Raw genomic sequence first — 23791 nt, 5'->3', positions numbered from 1 at the left:
TTCCTGCTCTTGCATGGGAACAGGACAACTCTCCCTGCACGGGAAGAACTGCATCAGGTGGCAGGGGATCTGGTTGTCACCCATCCTGCAATCTGTAAGACCATCCAACAGCACTCTGAAACAGCCTCAACCAAATGTGACCACTCTCATACTTACTGCTCATCTTGCAATGACTCCCTCAGGCTGTTCTGTTGAGGCAGCTCCTCCCCAGCTTTGCTCTCCCTTCCTTTTGGCTGTCCAGGGACAGCTAAGTGCAAGCATGCAGAGGTGATTTTTGGCCTGCTGAAAACTGTGCAGCTCCCACAGCTGCACAGCCCTGGGAAAGGTAACAAGCTGTAGACTGTTGTCTGCCCTTAATGGGGTTGTGTGTCTGCACAGAGGGTCTGTTTGTTTGTTTGCTGTCGTCACAGCAAGGTTTGTTTTCTGGAAGCTATTTGTTGAGAAGATAGGAGGAATGAGAAATAAAATATTACTGCATCCAAAGATTATTGGGTGATTACCTCAAGATAATTGGTAATTAAGTTAAAGACTTGCTTTCCTTTCTGCTTAGGCCTCCAGTATGTCTGAAGGTCAGTGCAGGCATTGCTGGGCAGTTTTCCTGTTAATAGAACAGATACCTCCTCTGGAGCTGAGCAGAGGGGCAAGGAGGCTGGTGCCTGGGAATTTGTTAGAATATATGAAATTATTCACCTTCCATTTTTTCTGCTACTTAATTGGCAAGGCACTACAGTAGGTGCTGCAGGGCTCCAGGAAGTGTTCTGTGCTCTGCACTGAGTTGGGGTACAGGGAGCACACGTGGCATGCATCTGTGAAAGGCAGGCACTTGCTGCAGCTGTAGGGGTAGGATTTAATTTCTGTTCTGGATCCATGGCTTTTGTTTTGACACCTATCCAGCCCATTAATGCAAAGACTTGGGCCAGGGAGTGTCATCCTAGAGCTACATTCTCCCCTTGGGCTTGAAAAGATTGTTTCCTCATCAAATCTGGTACCCAGACACTGAAATCCAGGACTCTTACCTACTGCACTTGCAGCCCTTCTAAGCTGTTTTTCAGTCCCTGTCAGACTTCCCATGCAGAGCAGTCAAGCTGCAGAACTTGCCACATCACACTGGGGGTATGAAGAGTTTTGAGTTCCCTGAGAGTTAATAAATGCAAAACATGCCTGACTGAGCAATTTTCAAAGTTGAATAAATAGCTGGGGGTTTGCAGAAGAGCTGTTGCTAACTGGTCATGTTGTTCTTTGTTTCTCAGGGCACCAGGTTTTGGCCACTGTCAGACACAGTGTAAGGGACAGACAAATCCTTATGGATGAAATCTGGCCTCAGACTTCAGCGAATGCTGTTTTTTGTTCTGGATGATGCTAAATCACATGGGGATACACAGAACAAATAGTGTCTGATCGGGATTTTAATAATCTTGAATCATTTTGCCCTAACAAAGCACCCTAAGTGATGCTGTAGATTCAGCTCTTGTGATCCCTGGGGTCACCTACACTGCCCTGCTCTCTAGGAATCCCTTCTGCCTGTTGGGAATTAATCAGTTTCCAATTCTAGAGCTGCACAGTAGCATATTAACAAAAGAAATCCCTGCTGTGAGCAGTGATAGTAGGGAAAGAGGGAGATATGTCTTGCCTTAAGTATGGCCCTGAGCCTGTTGCTGACTGCAGAGAGCCAAGGTAAATATGTGTTCAGCATCAGTTCTGCCTGCCCTTGGCCTTGCTTCTTCCTCACTTGGCTAATTTTCACAGACAAAGCACCGTCACTTAGCGTGATACACATTCCTTCTATTGCACTGGGAATAATCCTTCACTGCTATAAGCTTTTTCAATTTTTGTAAGGCCTTTTACAACTTTGCCAGCATAGCATAATTTATTTTGTTGAGTGGTTTACACACTGAAGTGTGTGAAGTTGTATTTATATGTCTCAGATGAGTTCTTTCTTGGCTAGTAGATCAGTGCTGTGGTTTTGTTTTTTTTTTTAATGTAGCTTTCTGCTTTCGCAGTGCAATTTTTCAGCTAAAACTGAGACTTCAGACCTGTGACTTCTGCCACTTCACACCAGTTCACTTCTCATCTCCAGCAGACACAGTAGAGACTGGCACCTTCCCTGTGGTGGGAGCATCTCACTTTAGTTCAGAGTAGCTGAGGACCCTTTAAACAGCAAACTGCAACTGTCCCTCTGAGGTGCTGTCCTTGGCTTTTCTGGAATTGTGCCCTTAGTTTAAGTTCATATGTTTTTCCATGTACTTCTTACATAGAGTTTTAAAAGTTTAGGCTCTGTCTACTCTTGCCTTTAAAACTGAAGCACTTCTTTCCTCTCCATACATTCTCCTCCCTTTTGGAACATAGGCATTTTGTAAACTCTAAGGTGCAGGCAGCAAGTGTGATTAAATCTAGCTGTGGGTGTGCTCACATCAGAGCACACATAAAGTTACACTTGTTTTTGTGCAAGTGCCATCAGTGACTGAGGGCTTGTGCAGCACCTCAGGGAGTAGAGACCAAGGCACAGTCAGAGCCATCAGACACTGCCCAGTCCTTACTATTTTTTGTGAAAAGGTGAAGAAGCAACACACTCCTCCCCAGATATGCTGATAAACAGATTTCAGTCACAGCACATCTCCTGATCTGCCATAAATGCCTTTTGGTAAGTGTCCAGGTTCAGCTGAGAGCCATGTTTATGTGAGGCTTAGGACCAGGGTTTTTAATGGAGATCCAAACCTTAGAGAGAACACCTATATTTGTCAATGGAGTCTATTGTTACTAAACTAATCTGGTTAATAAAACCCACAGCTTTTCCTGAAGATAGATTCAGAGGATTTAAAGTTCAGGGAGAATAGCACCTTCTGTCCTTGCTCTACCTCACTGGCATCTTATTCAGCAGACTAGGCCCTCAGTAGTACTGTAACACTTACTGCCTTTTGGACTGATAGGAAGAAAAAGGAAAAGAATATTTAGAGGAGGCTGAAGTGTTCATGATAGGGAACAGGAGGAGAAACCAGGCCTTGTTATTAGATGCAGAATCATCCCCATGAGTGGATCCACCTGCATTCACCTCAGCTGAGAAGGATCTTTGCAAGCCTCATGCACACACTCAGCTCCAGGTTGTCCCCCTGGTCCCATCACCATCTGACCTCCAGCTGCAGGGAAGGACTGGAGCAACTCATTAGGCAGTGCCACAGGTGAGTCCTTAGGACAACCTTCACACCCTTTCCTTTGGATGAGTGCCACCTGCACAGATGGCTTGCTCTTGGCTCTGCTTTCTGCTGAACTGTAGGTTTTGGAGCCTGCCTCAGATCAAATCTGCCTTTGCATCACTAGCTAGAACAGAGCTGTATGGCTGGTTGTGAAGGAGCATCATATTCCCTCAGAAGTAGGAGGCTCCCTTCCTGTTTAGGGATATTTTTCCTGCTTGTTGTAAGGGTTTTGAGGATTGCCAGAAGAGGAAAATGTATCTACAAAAAATGCATTACAACATCTAAAGAGGGTAAATTAAAATCTGAATGGGCTGTTGGAAGCCTAATTCAAGCAACAGCAGTAGCTGATCATTACCTTTTCCATAGTAGAGCAGGCAGTGCTATAAAAACATAGTACTAAGATTAATAAATTTGGCTCTGCAATACCTCTTTTAAGTAGGTGGATTCCCTGAATAGGGAAAAAGTAACAGAAAAGTACTGTGTGAAAATTAATTGGAAGTACATCAGCTGCACAGAGCTACACCTACTTGTCCTCACTCATTGTATAAAGCTACAACAATTCCCTCTTACAGCTTTAAGCAAAGCATTTGCCCTGCTATTAGTGACCAGCTGGGATTTGTGGTCAAGATATCCCACATGACAGCTCATCCCTACAGTTATTAGGTGTTTTACTATTTATTCCTTAATTAAACACCTCTTTCTTTAGCACAGTAGTGTAGTATAGCAGCAGGGAGCAGTGACTGAAGTCCAAAGAATATGGGAATTTACAGCTATATTCTTACCAGAGGCATCCAGCAGTGTCATGAACTAGTATAAGCCAATACCAGAGAAGCTAGCAGAAGAAGGCTTATAGCCAGCAGAATCTTGGATGCCAGAACTAGACAAAAGAAGCTGTAAGGACCCCTTAGTTAAGTCTAAGCAAACATACAGATTGAACAAACACAGAACTAAACTGCTAAGAGCGGGCAACCACTGAAGTGCCATGGGATGCAAGATTTTATGCTAAGGGCTTTGGAAGATAAAAATCTTTTCTAGTTTACACTTGGTACCTAATAGAAGAAAAAGATCCATTTAAGCCCAAGAAGTGTGAAGCAATTTACCTTCTACTACCTTTAGCTCTGAGCACTCTTCTTTTGCCCTCCAGCAACAAACTCTGAATGAGCACTTCTGCTGCTCCTTCAGTTTTTATAGCCCCTCCCCTCCTCTTCCTCCTCCTCCCCTGGGCTTTATTTCAGTGGGCTTTAACCTACTAAGTTCAGCCTAAGTTTTAATTTAATTATAATTAATTATATCCATTTTTTTTCTGGTGAAGTTGTGTTCTACTAAGTGTAATAATGCCTTTTATTGAAAAATATTTTTACATCATAGTGTAAATTTACTCATAAGCTTTGACATGTTCTGGAGTCATCTGCTACAACCCTGTCTAAAATTTGGAGCTTGGATCTCAAAGAGAGCATCTCCTCAGAGGATCTTGAGAAAGAAAGGTAAGAGAATTCTGCTGATCATAAGAGAAAAAGATAGTGGTGTTTAATCCTTTTGTGTGTGCTGCTGCTTCACTTTCAGTCTGCATCTGAAATTTTCCTGAAATTGTTCAAATGCGCCTTTCTTCCTTGCTTCCATCAGGCAGCAAAGGCCTGAGGGGAGATATCAGTGTTTCAGTGTTGTTGTCCTTTGCACAATAGAAGGCAAACACTCCTCTGTGTCTGCTCCCTGACCTCCCACAGAGGTTCACCCCTTCTTTGGAGAAGCTTTTCTTTGATGCTGTATCTGCCCGTGTCCTACACACTGTATTTGGTGACAGCCTGTGGGTTTGTAGGGAACAGGTATATGTGACTAAATATGAAGAAACTGGGGATACCCACATGCTTTGGATGTGTCCATCTGAGAGTTTCTGGAGCTGTGTGTTTTCTTCAGCATGATGAAACTCTTGGGGATGCTCTGCCAATCTGTTCTGTGGCCCAGGTAAACACTCCTAGTGCTGTAATTTTACCTGCTGTAGGGGAGATGCCTCCTAACAGGAAAGTGATGGGTATTTTATAAAACAGATGTGAGCTCCCTTCACCTGCTCCTGCCAGCCCTGTTACTGTGAACAGGGTTTGCTCATTGGGGTAGCGACCTCCTGTCCTGGTTTGAGAAGACAGGGGTGTCTGCTAGGGAAAGTAGGGCCCTCCCTTGAAATGGAGACTGTAAACTCCCTCCCTCTGAATTAGTGTATGTTTGAAATTAAGGGGCTCTCAGGCAAAGATATGAGGGTAGGACTAGCAGTTCTTTACTAGGCAAAGAAAAGAACAGCTGTGGAATTAATAACAAACAGAACAGTAACCAGTTCCAGCCCTCTCGGCCGGGGACTCTTTCCCCTTGGTGCAGTTCCTGTCACAGCCAGCAGGGGCGCTGGTGGCTCCCGGCGGGCCGGGCGGTGCGATGATTCCCCCGCGCCTGCAGGGGGCGCTGTGGCTGTGCTCGGGGAGCGCGCGGTGATGGCGGCTGGGCCCACGCGGGAAGGGATGGGAAAGAGAGGCTTTGCTTCACCAACCCTGGGGCAGCGTCGGGCCCAGTGCTCCAGCAGGACGCTCAGAAACAGCAAGCTGAAATGGCAGGGCATCCTAGCAGGCCTGGAGTGTGGGGTCCAGCAGCAGAAGAAGAGGCAGCTCCTGGCTGGGTCATGGCAGTGGTAGCGGCAACCTCCTCCTCCTCAGCCAGGAGTGAGCAAGAGAGAGGAACAGCTTTCTTTTTTACCTCTTTCTAATCTTGCAGGGTCTCTGTCCCTCCCAAAAACCAGAGGAGTTTCCCCTCCTCCATCTCAAATACCCAGCCATTCCAGCCATTCAGTGCTTCTTAGCACGTCAGTGGGAAAAGTTCCACAGGTAACAAGTGGGAGAAGACCCAACAGCTCCTGGGCCCACTGCTGTTGGGGCATGGGACAGGGCCAGGTGGCCCCTGGGACTGACCTGCTCCCATCAGCAGAGATCTCTGGGGAACCTGTCCCTGCACACAGGTGGGGATGCTGAGCCAAGCCTCACACCCTCCCCTCTGGGTTCTTGCAGGGGTCTGGTGTGGGGATGTGGAATTTTTTGAGGTGCTTTGTACAAGGCAGTGGTTGTTCTCTTCCAGCAAATCCAGGCTGACAAGTCACAATTAAACACAGCTAGTTCCTGAAACAGTGGAGCTATTTATCTTGCAGTCCCTCTGTGAGGCCTAGAGACTCAAAAAATCACAGAATCCCACAATGTGCTGAGTTGGAAGGGATGCACAACGGTCATCGAGTCCAACTCCTAGTCCTGCACAGCACCATCCCCAAGAATCACACCATGTACCCAAGAATATTATCCAAATGTGGATAATAGTGAGCTTCTTGAGCTCTGTCAGGCTTGGTTCTGTGACCACTTCTCTGAACAAGAAGCCTTTTTAATGAGAGCAGACACACTGATAATCCCACGTAGCCACAGAACATTAAGCCTCCAGTATGGATGTCTCACTTTGACTCATTTATCTGGTCAGAAAGTCTTATGGGGCCAATTGAGATCACATAGCTCATAATTTTATAGCCAGAAATTATTAAAATCATAACAATAAAGTAGTAATAATAAACCTTCACTTGCTTTAATGACAAAACTTTATGACAATTCCTCCAGCTTGCATATAACTCCCATACCCTGAAACTCTTCTATATGAGTCCCATGCTCTTGTTCCACAATCCCAAGGGTAAAATCTGAAAAGCTGACTTGAACTCAATAGGTAAAAGTCTTTCTGGGCTCTTATAAGAGAAGTCACTGAATAGAAAAATCTTTTATTTGGAAGCCAGTTTATTAAAATGGCAAAGTCAGGCACTGTCAAAATGATGGACGCTTTGAGCCTGTTGCTTTGAAATTGTAAGGCCAGATGTTGAGAAACTTTCCTACTGGTCAGGGAGCTTTCTGAATGCTCAGTTACTTAGACAAGACTGGATTTTGGGTGTTTTTTAAAGTCTGTTTTCTGTAAGAACTAAACTTGGATTACCTCTCATTTGTCATAGGCTAACAGCATGTATCACCTAGTACAGTTTGAGGGTAATGTTATGTCCCAGAATAACCTTTCCATTTGACCATGCCTTTGGTAAATCAAGGAAGCCTGTGAGTTTATTCCTTGTTGTGTGTTCCTCCTCAATCTTAGCAAGCCACAATTGTAATGCAGTGGCATGTTAGTTTTGGTTTGTTTGGTTGTTTTTTCCCCAGGAGACCTGATGTAACAGAATACTTTCAGTACAGGGCTTAAGGGCCAGACATCAGGACAATCCCTATCCTAACACAAGGAATGACTGCAGAATAACTGCTGCTGGTTGTGGGCTGGCTACTGAACTGAACACTGCTGGGGATGAGCCCTTAGCATGCTCTGAGGCTGTTCAGAATTTTGGGGCTTTGGTTTTGTTTATCTGGCTGCTACTGAAGAAGCTTTCCTTCCTCTGGTATTTTAAAGGCATGTGTTGTGACCTGTCACTTGCTAAATTTGTTTGATGTGAAATTTGAGTCTGGCCATGGAAAAACACACTGCAGGAATGTGTTTATTTTGCTCTCTGCTGGAGGTAACACTGGTTTCCAGTTTTCTTGAAGTTTCAGCTGAGTGTTGTGTTGTAAATGTAATAATCACATTCAGGAGGAAAATTGGCATGTGAGATCTATAAATGGGAGGCCCAAAGTCTGCAACTTTGCTTTAGCTTCTCCCAGGCAAACAGCCACATTCACACAAAACTCATTGCGGAAATCATTGCTGGAATCACCAAAGTTCAAATTCCCAGCTATGTCCATCCTCCCTAGACATGAAGGCACATCCTCTGAGCCTGTTGGCTTCATCAGCTGGGAGATACTCTCCATATTTCAAAATACCAAATGGATTTACTCCTATCCTAAGAAATTAAAGCAAATCAAACAAGCAAAACCATTTTTAATGCTTCTTGGCTTCAGAGAGATTGTCAACACAATCATTTGCTTTGCAAATGCTCCCTGTTTAAAATAACTCTTACATGTATGCAGAGTACTCCTAGTTTGTATGACAACATAAAGGTGTTGACAGGTAATTAAAACAGTTGATACTTGTTTAAAGCTTGAAGAAGAGAAAACTTGAATGAGCAACGCCTTTTGTTAACCATAAAATTGTCTTTTTCTAAGTCAGGGTTATTCTTAACTAGGAAAACACTACATGAAAAAATTATTTTATATAGATGAATAAAATGCTATGTATAATTTTTTCATTGCATCAAATCATAATGTCAGAGCTATTTTTTTTTATTCTTACTGACATGAGAACAAATTAAACTCTACCTTATTTCTCTAGCTTTTTCTTCAAAAGGACCAGTCTAGCTTTAATTGTACATTGCAGTAGCCACGTGATTACTCTAGTTAAGATACATCTAATAATTTTCTAAGAAAGAAAAAAAAAGCATCTTCCATAGATTTCTTTCCTGTAGCTTTTCAGCAAGAAGTTGAGTGCTGTTTCAAGCTTCCCCAGCACAGGGTCATTCAAGCACTGCAGTGTCTGTTAGGGCCTCTCCTGCAGCTGACAGCGTGTGTGCATTGCATTGCAAGCCATCCTGAACCTCCTGAGCAGGAGGTTTAGCATTCCCGGTGCTAAGGAGCACAGCCTGGCTTGTGGTCTGGAGTGCTGGAGATGTGCAGTAAGAGTTAAATCACAGAGTCAGTCACTGGCTGGGGTTTCCAGGAGTTGAACAGTGATGTATGGGGACTCTCAGAGTTAAGTCAATGACAGATTCTGCTAAAGACTTTCTTTTTCTTTGTGCTCAATCTCTGTCTATAAAATTAATGTTACTTATGGAAGAGGGTGTGTTATGTGTGGTTTTTACTTCTCTTTGAAAATCGCTCCAGTACCAAGCAGCTGCTTTAGTATTTTTCCCGACTTACCAGAACAAGTACTCTGACAGGTCCACATGGCATAAAGAGAGGGACTCCTGCTGTGTATTTACATTTATTTATGATCTTTTACTATGTAAAAAATACAATTTTACCTAGACCATATTATGAGCACTGGGGAATTATTAGTGTGTTTTTTCATTCCCGAGAATAACTATCAAAGTACAGCTCCTACACATCAGCACTTGCATTTCTGCCTCAAGCAGCTCAGTGAACAGAATTATTAGTGTAAACTGATGGTGGTTATTTAGCAGTACATCACTCTGTACATTGAGAGAAGAAAATCCTAATGCTTCATGTACCAGCACTGGGATGAATTTTACTAGGCATGTGACTGTATAATCCCATGGCCCTAAGAGCAGATCAAGTCATCTAGGAAGTATTTGACATAGTTCTGCTTTTAGCTTTTGCATTTAGGAGAACACATATCAACAAGTAAAATTAAGACCTTATATTTGAAGTCAGTGTTGAGGACCAGATTCTCAACTGCTATAAATGTGATTCTATTTTTATTATCATTACTATTATCTACCAGCAGAGAATCTAGTGAAGCTTAGGAAAGGTACTCTAAAAAATGACAGACTGCAAAATAAAACCACAGGCACAATTTTGCACACACGTATCAAATCTGAGATGGAAAATCTGGAGATTAAGCATACAGACCTCAAAAAAATCCACTGCAAAACTGGCCACTGTGGACAATTGATAGTGATTTGAGAGACTGATTATGAGCCTGTTGTAGTTTAACTATATTGACTGGCACTCCTGTGATAGTTGCTTTATTAAGCACAGTCATTTTGATCATTAATTTCAGCATGAAACGGTTTTTACAGAGGCTTTTGTGCATTAGCCTAAGTGATTCTTCACTAAAGAGAGAAATCAGTATGTCAGTACGGTACTGGACATCTTTGAAGTTTGCAAAATTTAACTGCCCAGATGTTTCATGAAAGGCTTTCAATTCAGATATTATTTTCAGCCTGGCTGCCTACCAGAAAATAAATACCCTTCAATTTTTCATGGAGCCAGGAGAGTCTGAGAGAGTTATTCTCCTCTTCCCTGCCCCCCTGCCTGGCTGCCAGTACCGAGGTGCCAGAGTGACACCGCGTGGCCAAGGGAGAGGCAACACAAATTATAGGAATAAGAAGAAAACGTAGCTTTTATCCCAAATACATTTCAGGACTTTACATCTCTTGTTGCAGCTCTTCAGAAATACTTTTCGCTACAGTTCCATTGTTTTTATTTTCATACATTTACATATGAAGTCCCAAATACTAAGAAAGAAAATAAAATTTATTTAGTTACTGATCTAGGGAAAAGTACCAAATTTACACCATGACATTAAAAAAAAAAAAAAAAATTACATTTTCCTGAAGTCTAAACAGTATTTTTTACTATTCATGATAATATCTCTGGCAAATTTTAAGAAATACTTTTTTCCCTATAGAAACACAAAATAATTCAAGCTTTCTTATCCATCTACCAATTTTATATATTATACACTGTTTTGGTTCTTCTTTTTATCCTTTTGCTTGTCCCCAAAGGATGCTAAGTAGCTTCTCAGGAATTTAGTAGTTCCAGCAGGAAGAGATTCTGAGCTGGGTGAAGTAATTAATAGAAATTCTAATTCCTCATCCTCAGATGATAGTTTTAAAATTAAAAAAGATCAAGATAAATCTAAGAGGAGAGAGCCCCCTCCCCCTTTCTTGCAGCCTGTGAGTTAATGAATATTTCAGAAATATATCTGTATTGTGGGGAGAAAAAATTGACAGGTCTCACACACATTTGTAATACGAAATGTTATATGCTCAGAGCCCGAATCAAACACAGTTCAGCAAATTACTGTGAAATATTTACACTCCTGTCCACAGCTTACATGGCAGAGGGTTGAAATGAAGCACAGAAAGTCAAGATTGGCTCACATTGAGGGAGTTCTGAGGGAACACAAGAAAGGTTGAGATCCTGTGGGGAGCTACCAAAGATGACCCCTCAAGAGGGACACTAAGACACTAAAAGGGATGCTAAAAGACAGTCTTTTCCCTGCCTGCCTTTAACTAGTTAAATCCTTCCTGATCTCCACAGGGGTCTGAATGCTGCCAGGCCCCAGCAGGAAGCTGTTCACAGCACAGTCCATGGCAGAACCTATAGGGGGAAGGAAAAGGACTGACCTCTCCTTTCATTCCCCCGTGCCTCCAACTGGGAGCATTTTGGAGTCCTCTTCTTGTATGGAGTCAAGATGAGTGTTAGCCAGCCCTCAGGTGTTGGATAACCCTCCTCCTTGTCTTTAATCTCCACTGGAAGCAAAACACGCAGAGCCAGCCCTTGGCTAAACTGTGATGTTCTTCCTCTAATCACTGTCAAGGGGAATGGCCTTAAAAATAGTCAATTTGTGGTGCCTCTTAAGGCAATAGATGAGATTAAAAAGGAGAAAAGTAGCACTGAAGGGTAGTTGGAAATGGCAATGAGGACTGTGAACGATATAGGCATAAAATCTCTCATTTTTACAGAAAAACCCCACCCTCTTCTGAAAGACCAACAGTTGGCAGGAAAAGTGAAAGTTACTGTGTTTTGTGCAAAGAAAAGCAGTAGGTGAGGGCAAATGAAAAAGGGTCCCAGGCTGTCATGGGAAAAACATGTTCCTCAGGCCCGTGCTGGAAAGTACCCAGACCCCTGGTTTTGGCTTCCAGTCAAACACTTTGCCTTGGATTTGGTCAGGTATTTTGTGAGTTGTATGCAGGCTTTTTTAAGAATACAATTGGTTGCCACTTAAAATAGTTGGGGGGAAATATTTTTTAAAAAATCAACTCCCAGTAGTCTAATCTAAATCCTTCAGAGGTCAGCAGGAAGGTTTTCATTAAATTCAAAGAATTGAATATAACTATTCCTGTAAAGCCACTAATTATTCCCCAGGGCATATTGCCTGTCACTTTAGCAATTTGGAGAGACCAGCTCTCACTTCCAGTTCTTCCATTAAAGGCAGCCAACCACCTGTGCTGGAAATATATGTTTAAGATCACTGAATTAATCAGTTAGCAGCAGCATCAATAGCTTGCTATTGATTCAAACACAACAAGAATATATTGAAATAGCCAGGCAAAAGTAAAATATGCCCAACAACAGAGGAGAACACCCAGCACCCTGCTGACATTTACACACGAGGAGACAATACTTTATACAGGAATACAGTGGGAACAAAATCAAAAGCTATTACCTGGAATGAGCCATTGATGCAGCAGATGTAAACCAGAGCAGTTTGTTACGGGAAAAGCAATGGGAAATTCTTAGATTACTCCATAAATTGATGCAGCTTGTCAGAAAATAAGGCAAGGAACTTGCTGCAGAATAAATAGTCAGGCTTAATGAAAGTAGGGCCTGTATATCAATGTTTCCTTATTCCCACTCAGTCTTTACAGACTCGATATTAAATAACATCAGACAGAGCCAGTGGTAGTGCTGTGCCTTCATGCAGGTCTGTGGGCACCAAGGAGGAAATAGTGCTGTTCAAAACTGTCTGTTCACAAGTAATCCCAGACACCAACATGGAAACACTGGTAAGTTCCCAGTCATTTGCTGCTTCAAAGTAATTTTAAGTGTAGCAAATGCAATCAGACTGAATTGGTGTCTTCTTTATGACTCCAGCAGGTACATTTCCCATCCCCTCTGGAACAATATAAAACTTACACCTACCTCATATTTCAGCAGCCCACTAGCACTTGGCAACTTAAAAAACACCCAAACCACTGCCAAACCCCCAGTTTTATCCTGTGTAAAATCCCATTCTTGTATACATGAAACTTTTTCACCTACATTACTTTTTAATGGCGTGGAGGACAAGCAAGTGAAGTCAAACACCCGAGTTAAGTTTATCATTTTCAGCTGGGCTTTACTTGTGCTCTAGTAGAAAACAAGATCCTTAGCAGCCGTAGTATGAGACAATACTGATGCAACATTACATTGTAGAACTTAATTTTAGAGAGGAGCACATTGCTTTTAAATAAGGTAATTTCATCCCCAGTTCTTACAACATTCAGAAGAAAGCTACTGCAATAGGTAGAAATAAATAGGTCTGCTGATTATCACCCACAGTGGATTAAATCCCCAAAGTGCAGGGCAACGCTGAGTTTTCACTAGAATAAAATTGAATTTTACGTAGCCAAAGCTTGAACATCACAAACCTTCCACATGCTAGGTGCAGGCAGCAGGGCAGCTCCAAAAGTAGATGTTACTTTCCATAAGTGAAGCAATTTGCCTCACTGATAACTATCTCATTGATAACAGTGGAGCTGTGAGAGTGAGTCAGGTGTCTCAGTATGATATTCAGCACCTGATCTCACCTGAGGTGCAGATAGACAGTATTGTGTTCCCCTGCCCTTCCCCTTGGAGCACTATAATAGCTCTTTCAGAGCTAGTGATGTCACAGCAGCTGTTACAGTGCCTAGCCAGAGAACAAGACTGCAGACTTGGAGTAAATTATTGTTTGAAAAGCTCTCTTTGGAAATTTTGGTACTTAAGTTGTTAGTTAAGGTAGCTAAATAATTCCTAGTATCACATTAAACTGAGACAGACATGTTATTTACAAAACAAAAATAAGGCTTTACCAGTACTGCAACAAATTTTTTCCTAGTCTGTGCACTAGCTTCTGATTTTTAATGCAGTTACTGGCAGATTCTCCTCTTTTTCCACACCGAGATAGCCAATTAGCAGCAACAATTACAAATCTCTTGGCCTGTAAAGCCTGTATCAAGTTACTACATGCAAATGGAGACAAAGTAGGTCCCTATTTTGTCTTGAAATTGCATCCTTTCACTGGTGTTACCAGAAAGGAGTCAGCCAACACAGTCTTCTCCCCCACCACCTTCAATTAAGTAACTTCATCTGTATGATTTCAAAAACCTCTCCTCCCCAGTGCTCTGCTAGCAAATGAGTCCATAAAGCCAAGTCTCCAACACTTCTGGAGATTAAGACCAGTGGTAGTTCACAGAGAACGGTGGTAACACCCCAAGTGGTATTTATCTCTCACCGTGCTGCTTGTTAACAAAAGCTAGGTCCAACACTTTCAGCCACTCATGGACATAATTATTATCTGATGAACTGGATGAATGTCATCAACTCCCCTGCTTTCAGTGCCCAGATTCAGCAGCTGTAGGACAGGGCTTCTACAAACCTCACTCTATAGAGTTCCTATCAGTGCTTTCACACACCTGATTTAGAAATACAAATACTTGCAATACTATTCCCTACTGTACTGCAAGCCTTGGCCCCAAACCAGCAAGGAAAGGAGCACTACAATGCCTACAGCCAATGAAACTCAGACCAGATTTACACCCTATCCCTACTGATGGATCTGAACGCCAAGAATTGAGGTTGTAATTGGAAACTAACACACAATCCATTATTAGTACACACCTTTGAACTTTATTTGAACTTTTGACAATACTCTCACCTGTTCAGTTAAGTGCCAGGGAGCTTTAAAAAGCTTCTGCTTTAATTATGGGAAAGTCCATAGCCAGGTGGCAACTCAGTTTATGATTATAGTTCCTAGGAGTTCACATGTCAACATCTTTGTAAATTCTTGGGTCTCCAAGATAACAAAAATATAGATGTTTTTGTTAAAACAAAACATCAAAAAGGGAATTCTCAAATAATGACTTGTAGCTACCTTAAAATCAGTTTGGCCAGCCACACTTTTGCTCTTCAGCATTTCTCACAGTTGATAGCCTTTGGGACATCAGTTGCCATGCTCAACTAAAATTCTTACTGACATAACACTGAAACAACTCAAAATTGAGAATTTCCTATCAGATCAGGAGCAACCATTTAGAAGTTTGGGTTAGCAGCGTTTTCAGCCAACTGGTACCTTTCCAGTGCCTTCCAAAGAAAACAAGAGTCCATCTGTAGAGCAGCCATGGGCAGGAAATAAGTTCAGTCCTTCACTGGGGTTAAAGCTTTATTTATAGAAAGTTGACTGCATTAATTGCAGCAATATTTGCATTGTATTTGAACTCAGTACTAACAGGTTAATATTTACATTTAGATAACACTTAAACCAAAACAAACAGAATACAGCCAAATCTTGAGAGCAAAAAGACAGACATACAAATTGCAGACTTAAGAGTAAAAGTAATCACAATCATTTCATCCTGGATGATTTAGTCCAAAGACCTATTTCTTAATCAGATTAGCAGGAAGAGTGGATTTATCCAAGTCATCAAAATATGGATGGTTCAAGGCCATTTTGCCAGAAATTCTTTTTGCAGGATCATAAATCAACATTTTCTGAAAGAAAGAGGAAACACATTTACTTGCTCATGAAATGTGAACTAAAATAATGTTAAATAGATATATATTTAACAATAATAACAAAGTAACCATAAAGACATTTCCCTCCTTTGCTCTGTGCTCTCCTAGTTGGAGAGGTTATTTCCCCTACAAGTCAGTAGCAGTGCATAACATCTCAGAAAATGAAGAATCCCATTCACCCCCCTGTTCAATAACCAACCCCTTGCCTGTGTGTGGTTACATTCACTGAACTAAATCCAGAACCAGGCACCAAGCAGCAATCATTGTTTCAGCTTCTTACTGAGAGAAATTAATAAGCTTTAGGCTCTTAAAGCTCTAAATGTTTACAAGGACAAGTGGTCTTACACTTGTTTTGTTACTGACACTGAACAAAGGGATGTCAAATTGCTTCTGCTCAGATTGGTGACTTTACAATTAAAATAAGAGAATGCTCACCCTGTTTCAAAATCCAAATTGGATTTTGACAACAAGCAGGTAGAACTGAAGAAAACAGTTAAAATGTTGAGTCTCTTTGCAATAAAATTCTTCAATTGAATACCTCAAAGGTGATGAGAGCAAAAAGAGGGAGGTGTCACAGACAACAAAATAACCCTCAAGTTTCTAAAATGGCAGGAAATTAGTTTTTCTAGCCATTCAAAAAAAGTATAGCTTATGTCATACAAGGGGGTCAAAAAAGGAATTAAGCATTCAATAGTTTTGTACTAGACCCAAAAGGAGCAGTCTTTTTATTTCTCCTTACTAAACAATAGACCATTTCAAATTCAAGTAAATCAGGATTCCATCAGCTGCCTCACCTCTCCACTGTCTGCACAACAGATCTGTCTTCCAGAACAAAACTTAACCAGTATTACTCTGCCCAATATTCAGTCTTGACATTTAACTATCTTTACATTTCATTCTACAGGGAGTCTTCCAAGTCGATTTAAACCACTGAATTTGCATTTATATTCTCTGAACTCCTGCCAAATACAATGCTGCCTCTAGATTTAACCCTGCATGTCCAATTTTACCTTGTGGCAAGTTCCCATTACCTATACCCAGAACAGTGTCCTATAGTTAATTCCAATATCAAAGGTTCTCTCAAAATTGACTGAAAGAGGGAAATTTATCTGAAAAAGGGATGCCGTGACACTGAGACTACAGCACCACAACTGATAGAGTAAGTGAAGAAGACGACTTCTGAGCAGTCTGGAAGATTAGTTTTTTCTGGCACCTACTGTCCTGGTAATTCAAAGTTTTTGAGGACAGACGTCAATCAAGTGCTTTGAAATGCTAGCCATAGAAGTCATTTAGCTTATGAAGTTCTTAAACTCACAACCTCACTCATGCAATTTGAACTACACATTTTTGTGTTAAGACATTTTCAAAGACAGCTCCTTTACATACCGATTCCATCTGCAATAGTCTTAGAAAAAAATTAATCATTAAAACATTTTCATTGACATATCTGCATTTGTGCTGTAGAACAAACCATTCAGTTTTGTCGCCTTTAAAGTTACATTATGGGTTTAAAAGGCTTAAAAGAGCCATAGGAAACTTAAAGGGATACCAGTCAGGAATACCACTGTCACCAGGCACTAATAGGAAACTAAAATGTCAACATCGATTAAGGCAGAACTTTACAAGACTTTAGAGAATTTAATATTCTTGGAGACTAGAATTATGTCAACACCATGAAGAACTAGTACTTTTTTTTGTCTTTATTAGCAGCAGCCCCAACCATTAGCTTCACACAGTGAAGCCCCACCTAAGCTCAGATAAGCCCTTGGCAGGTCCTTTTCATACAGCTGTTACAACAAGATTCTCCTGCCCGTTTCATTGACTTCAGTTTGTAAATACAGTCAGCAACAATTCTCTTTCAAACTGATTTAATAAAGATGCTGTCAGGGGTCTTATCTCTGTAAGACAACTGTGCTGCAAGGTTCAGAGCTATCCAGGACAACTACATGTTCAGGCTGTCAGTGTGAACTGGGGCTCTGTCCTCCAAAGAAAACTGAGAAATTGTGACAATTTGAGCTTCCTGGGTAACACTGCTTTATTCAGAGTATTCTGCCATATTAACAAGATGGGCAATGAACTGCTTTGTGACTGCTTACAGCCATAAACCAGGTACACATGTACTGCTGTACAAAGGGGTTCTGAAGTGTCAGCTTGTCTTTAGACACGCCCCCAAATCTAAGTCTGTTCTGCATTTGTACAGCGCAGCCAAATGATAACCAAGGTATATCATTATACCTCAGGACATCTAAGAGCACACCTAAGATGTGAGCTAAATTAGCCCACAGTGGCAGCACATGAGATGGAAGAGCACTAAATGGAAAAGACTGATGAGTTCTCCAATCAAAAGCCTGGTGTGGGATTTTAACTGCCCGGCCACAGAGCTAAAGGAAACTCACACTAGACACAAAATATACCAATTAAAAGTTAATACACCACAGCTAAAAATATTTAGCTCAAAATTTAAGGACAATTGAGACAGACTTGAGCTAAGTTTCTTGTCTCAGTTAATCAATACATTCAGCTGTTTCTATTCTTGCTTATTCAGTTAAGACCATCCTGAAAGTTTAACCAAGATGAACCCACCAAGATTAATCCATATGCTACCATAAAATGAGCATTTCCAACTGGCTCAGCAGTCATACAGCCACAGCACAACTGGTGCTGGCAGCAGAAAGGTGACAGCTACTTTATGGGTAGAAGCCTTCACCTAAACCTCTTTGTAAAGCCTCATCCTCACTTTCAAGTTGTAACTGGCATATTATTATAAAAAAAGCTGAGGCATAATTGCTTCATGTGAGAAATAGTCTGGTATTACTTGTGAAAGGAGTGAATGTCACACAAGGTGTCAGTTCTACAAGAGTGAAGGCTCATACCACTGCTGACAGCTTGGAGATCTCCATGTTTTCCTTCTAGCCCCAATTACTACAGCTTTGTGTATTCTGGAGTATTTTAAACAACCCACTCAGTTTCTTAATCAGCAGTTTAGGACAGACTACTTACAGCCAGCAGATCAAGGCCATCTTTATCCAAGTTTTTGACATGTGTTTCAAGGCTGACAGGTTTCCATTTTGGGAATGTGTTTTTATAGTCTTGAAGGGATTCCACCTCAGGCCATACCTCGTTGTTGGGGGTCCCTAGAGCTCTGTGCAAGCATAAGCAAAATAATAAGCAATTTAATCTGAAATCTGTTACGTCCTATTACATAAAACTGTTGTGTGGTGCCACACAGGTAGCAAGGAAAAGTTTAGCCTTACATACCTGAAGATTCTGAAGATCTGGTCAATCTCTGAATCCCCATGGAAAAGTGGCTTTTTAGTGGCCAGCTCAGCAAATATGGTCCCTATGCTCCAGATATCTACAGGAGTAGAGTAACGAGCAGATCCCAGCAACACCTCTGGAGACCTGTACCATAGTGTCACTACCTGTGGAACAAGGAAAAGTAAAGTTGGTGGAATTAGGTCCTTTAATTGACTGCAAGATAAATGTCTCATTCCTTATTAAGCAGCATTCACAGTTTTTTGCTAAAAGTAGCCAATACTGCACGTTTTAGTGGAAGTGTAATACTAGTTTTAAACTTCATTTGTAGACAAACCAACTCCATTGCAGTAGCTTCTACTTCAAGAAAAGCAGCTGTCTGCACAACTTCCCTGTGAGCAGGAGGAATCCTTTGGCACCCAGCCACAAAACCCCTCAAACCCAAGTGCTTTGCAAAGCAAAAACATCTTCATGAGACAGTGAACAACAAGTTTGAGTCCATCTGACTCACTGTGAGTGGAATTCACAAAATGCTTTGGAACCTTAAAGTGAAACTGCAGTCAAAGAGGTGGAAAACTGTTTTGGAAAACAAAACATAGTTTTTTCATAGTTTTGTTAGCTTATGGCTTGAAAAAAGATTATTTTTAGCTGTTTCAGAATCAGTTCTTAGCAGGAAGCAAGTACCACCAGAAGTATGTCCCAACTCACTTCATGAGTGTAGACCCGCACTGGAATTCCAAAGGCTCGGGCCAACCCGAAGTCTGCCAGTTTAATCACCCCCTTGTCATCTATCAGAAGATTCTGAGGTTTCAAGTCTCTGTGCAGAACTCTTCTTGAGTGGCAGAAGACAATACCTTGCAAAATTTGGTACAGATAGCTCTAGAAAGGATGAGGTGGTAGGAAAGAAAAGAAAGGAGTTACCTTTAGTACATATGTGAGTTTGTCCTGCAACACAAAGGTGTTTCATTAGCTCTCCCCACAGCAGCAGGAAATGGAGATGCAAAGCATTGCTGATATTAATATCAATCAAAAAGCTACACAAATTAATTCTGAAGATTAGTTCAAGGCAGTTTAATCTAAGTAATTAAAAGATTTTCAAGTGGCATTTGAAAGCAAAACCCACATTCATCTTATCTACAGCTGCTTATTTAACCTTTCATTTCTCTTCAAGGAGTTAATTATACTGAAAATAAGAGCTGCTTATGGCTTAATAGGTCATCTTTAAATTAAATTCCCTCTTAGGTGAAGATATTGTCCTCATTACCTTAACACGTGAACGCTCCAAATACTGGCCAGATGGAATACTATCCAAGTATTTCTTGAGATCCATGGAAAGGAATTCAAAGACGAGGTACAGTCTTGAATCCTGCATGAGAACATCCTGAAGGCTAAAAATTCAGTATACAATTACTTCCGCTGCAAAAGGCATGAACTCGCATTTCCTCTCTCAACACCATTACAAGATGATATTTCCAGGTTCCTATTATAGAAGTCTTACAAGTCTTCAAACAACAGACTTAGTGAGTTATACTGTCATCTGGAAAGTCAAGTGTATCTAAAATAGTGTCAAACAGATAAAAGCCTATATGCTTCCTCTTAAACTTATGTTCTCTCAAATCAGACACGGGAGTCTGAAGAAAAAATACTGTTGCAGTTTAAAAAAACCCCACTTGTGTGTGTTGGTGCCTGGCTTCTCTTTGAAGCAGGCTTTCACAGCAGAGCCTGAATTACTAGGAGGGTTTAAGGGAAAATATAATAGGAATCTAATATACACAGCAGGATTTGAACACAATTTTACGTATCTTCTTCATCATTATTAGAGTGTAGAGGGTCCTAAACCCAAGCATACATACATTGAGACACTACCTGGCTGGAATTTGGCCAGTTTTAAGGCACATTAAAGATCAAGTATTTTGCTGCATCAAAGAGCAAGCAAATATATTGTGGAGAAGACAATAGCTGCAATCATTTTTACATGTCGAGTAGCTACTGATGGAAGCTCACGCATAGCTCAGGTGTGCTAGCTATGACAGCATCAAAACACATCTAAATTCCTGCCACAGAACAGCAGGGGGGAACATCAGAACACCTTCGTCTAATGGTCTATTCTAAGGTTTGAGATTGCCTGAAGTAACAGCTACAGCCAGTTTTCCTGAGTTATGCTGCCTCCATTATCACAAAAACCTCTCTGAAAAGAATTTACAGAAACTTCTAAATTAACAAAACTCGTTAGATTCCTAGAACAAAAACGGGCAGCATAAGGAAGGCCTAATTAGAAAACTGGCATAAATATGGAATTTAAACTATTTGCTGCAAAGCAGACACTGTATTAAGCAGAGAGGTTCTCACCTCACTAGATGAGTGAAAATTTATGATCTGATGGGACCTAGTGCCCCTCCAAGAGTTTAGCTAAATACTAGTATATGCATACCAGACTATATTGGGATGATTCAGCTCTTTTAATAAAGAAATTTCTCGGATAGCAGTGCTTGGAACACCTTCCTCCTCACTTTCTAGACGTATTTTCTTCATTGCAACCACTTGGCCCGTGGTTTTGTGACGACCTTTATACACAACACCATAGGTACCTGAACAAAAAGACAGTGAAACAAATATAGGAAGTACCAGCTTCAGGTACAAATAACCTATTGCAAACACGAGTCCTTACAAATGGAGCTGTGGTTTAGATTACAAACTACTACTTAGCTGTGGAGTTTAACTGAGCAATATTTTTGCTTGTTTAAAGCATGCCACCCATGAAGTGTAGCATTTATTAGGATAGATTCCTTAGAAGCCTAAGTGTGAAAGGTGAATATTTGGAAGATGTAGTTACAAAATCAGATACTATTTGAGGTTTAAGTATATTAAGTTTCATCATCTTTATAAAGGATGATGATTTTGCCATTGATACATCATATTAAAATGCTAAAGGTTTAGCTGCAAATGGAAGTAGTGCTTCTTCTGCAGTCTGAGATCCAGCCATCCATGGGTGTGAGCTGTAGAAATGCCTCTGGCACAATCCTCAGTGAAGGAGAGAGGCTAGTGCTGTGGGTCTCAGCAGAAGCTGAAATCGGAACCAATAGTAAATCTCAAATCAATCCATCTTAACCATCAGCATTCACAGAAGTAGAACCCTCAAACCAGGACAGTGCAAGCCTTCTCTTGTACCCTTCTTGAAGCATTAGTCCCTCACACGGAGCCCAAACGAGTTTATTTAAGGAAAATTTACACAGAAAGCTTTGGTTACAAAGTTTTGTTGCAAGATCCAAACACACCTTTTGCTATTGCCTTAGACTGTGTAATCTCAGAGCAATGTACTTTGAATTTTCAAGGCTCTAGCCTTATGCAGTGTGTTATAAAATACACTGACTTCTACAGTCAACACGTGTTGTATTTTCAGTAACAGGGGGTTTGTGACTAACATCTGCATTGAAGCCATCTTCTTAGTGCCTCAATGTAAAGTAATTGTTAAAAATTAATTTCTCCATCTTGCTTTCTCTTGACACCCACACTGCCCATACATAATGACAGCAGAACAAACCAGAAAGTACTACTCCCTAACAGGAGCAAAACAACACATTGCACAACACCAGAGGCAACTGGTAAGTTCATACTCGGAGAAATCGGGGTGCTTCCTAAACTGTAAGCTGGTTTCAGGACTCAGAACACGTTTTTTTCTCCCTTTTGGAGGAATGTTACACCATTAGCCATGAAAATGAAGGCAGACGCTTTTCAACACTGGTAAGTTGTTTTAAAAAGACCATGTTACCGTCAAAAAAGGGGGCAGGCTGAAAGCTTTTACAGATATAGATATAACTACCACAGTAATTAAGTCACAGGCTTATTTAGCCACTTGGTTGGATCTCTGGTTCCGGTAACAGAGTGCACAGAGCTTCTGGGACACTTCAGAGCTCAGACTGTGGAGCATTTAAAGGCTCACTGTTCCCCATACTTACCTTCCCCAATCTTCTCTATTTTTGTGTAATCATCCATTGCTGTGCTTATTCCTGAAATGGACAGGAAAAAAGAAACGAAAAATGAGAGTCAACAGTTGCTGTCCTGAACAGAGACAAGTCACTGAACCTATGCCAACTCTTTAGAAGCTGTGCCTCACATAATTACGATGAAATGTGAAACACTTAACTGTTCTCATCAACAAAAATACAGAACACATTTATTCAGAAATCCAGCTAGAAAAACTACAGCACAAAGTACGAGTGGTAATAACTCCAAGGAGGCAAAAAAAAAAAAAAAAAAAAAAAAAAAAAATAGGTCTAGCTCCTCCAGGGAACTGAAGTAATTGCACCCTACTCATCAGTTTCCCCTAGCTACTCTCTCAAGAGGAATAAGCTAGAAACAGACAGGAACGGCACTATGTAAAGATCCGGGTGTTAGCCGAGCCAGGGCACACCGACCCAGAGCGTCACCGGCTGAGTGCCCCGCACAGCTCCGGCACTGCACCTCCCCCGCCGCTCCAGACCAGCACCGCCTCGGGGGGGGGGTCACAGACACCGAGCCCATCCGAGTTACCTACGGCTCTGGGAGGCTGCCGGCTCCGGCCAGCGCCCGCTCGGTGCAGCCCAGCCCCGCTCCCGCCGGCCCAGGGCGCTCCCCCGCTCCCTGCCCAGCTCTCCGGGGCGCTCCCCGCCGCAGACCGGGAAGGGCCGGGCGGCCGCGCTGTCCCCCCGGGCTGGGGAGCGGGGCCCCGCATCCCTCTGCCCCGGCCCCCGCTGCCAACGGCCCCGCCGCGCGCCCCTCACCTGCGGAGCCGCTGCGCGCGCGCGCCGCACGAGCCGCCGCCGCACAGGCACGTCCGCAGCGCCGCGCGAGCCGGGGGCGGGGCCGCCGCGCATTCGAACCGGCCGCCGGGCCGCGCTCCGCCAATGGCGCCGCGCCGGGCCCGTTCAAAGCGGCCAATCAGCGCGCTCCGCGCCAAAGCGAGGCCCGAAGGGCGGCTGGCGGCTCCGGGAGGGGGAAACCGAGAAATGCTGCACGGCCGGGCGCTGCAAACTGAGCATACACCGGATGTCCCCGTGGTTCACGGATGGCGCGCGTGGAGGCAGTCCGGCCGGGCGGGTGGGTGATACGGGGCGCTGGGCGGACTGGTCCCGATTCCAGAATAGGTCGGGCTGCAAGGGACACCTGTGG

The 23791-nt window shown here is 42.2% G+C and overlaps 1 protein-coding gene across 1 annotated transcript; it reads right to left on the bottom strand.

Annotated features, from left to right (window-relative positions):
- Nucleotides 1-15022: 15022 nt before the first annotated feature.
- CDK1 (cyclin dependent kinase 1) lies at nucleotides 15023-23430 on the bottom strand. The gene is made up of 8 exons (XM_033066242.1): nucleotides 23404-23430; nucleotides 22600-22650; nucleotides 21075-21231; nucleotides 19908-20031; nucleotides 19352-19522; nucleotides 18647-18810; nucleotides 18389-18530; nucleotides 15023-15364 (listed from the first exon to the last, which is right to left on the bottom strand). Exons 2-8 carry the CDS (start codon nucleotides 22634-22636, stop codon nucleotides 15251-15253), a joined length of 909 nt encoding a protein of 302 aa, XP_032922133.1. The 5' UTR covers nucleotides 22637-22650; nucleotides 23404-23430; the 3' UTR covers nucleotides 15023-15250.
- Nucleotides 23431-23791: the final 361 nt, after the last annotated feature.

The sequence above is a fragment of the Catharus ustulatus genome, chromosome 8 (assembly GCF_009819885.2).
Source record: "Catharus ustulatus isolate bCatUst1 chromosome 8, bCatUst1.pri.v2, whole genome shotgun sequence".
NCBI lineage: Eukaryota > Metazoa > Chordata > Aves > Passeriformes > Turdidae > Catharus > Catharus ustulatus.
This window is presented reverse-complemented; position numbering and strand designations above follow the sequence as displayed.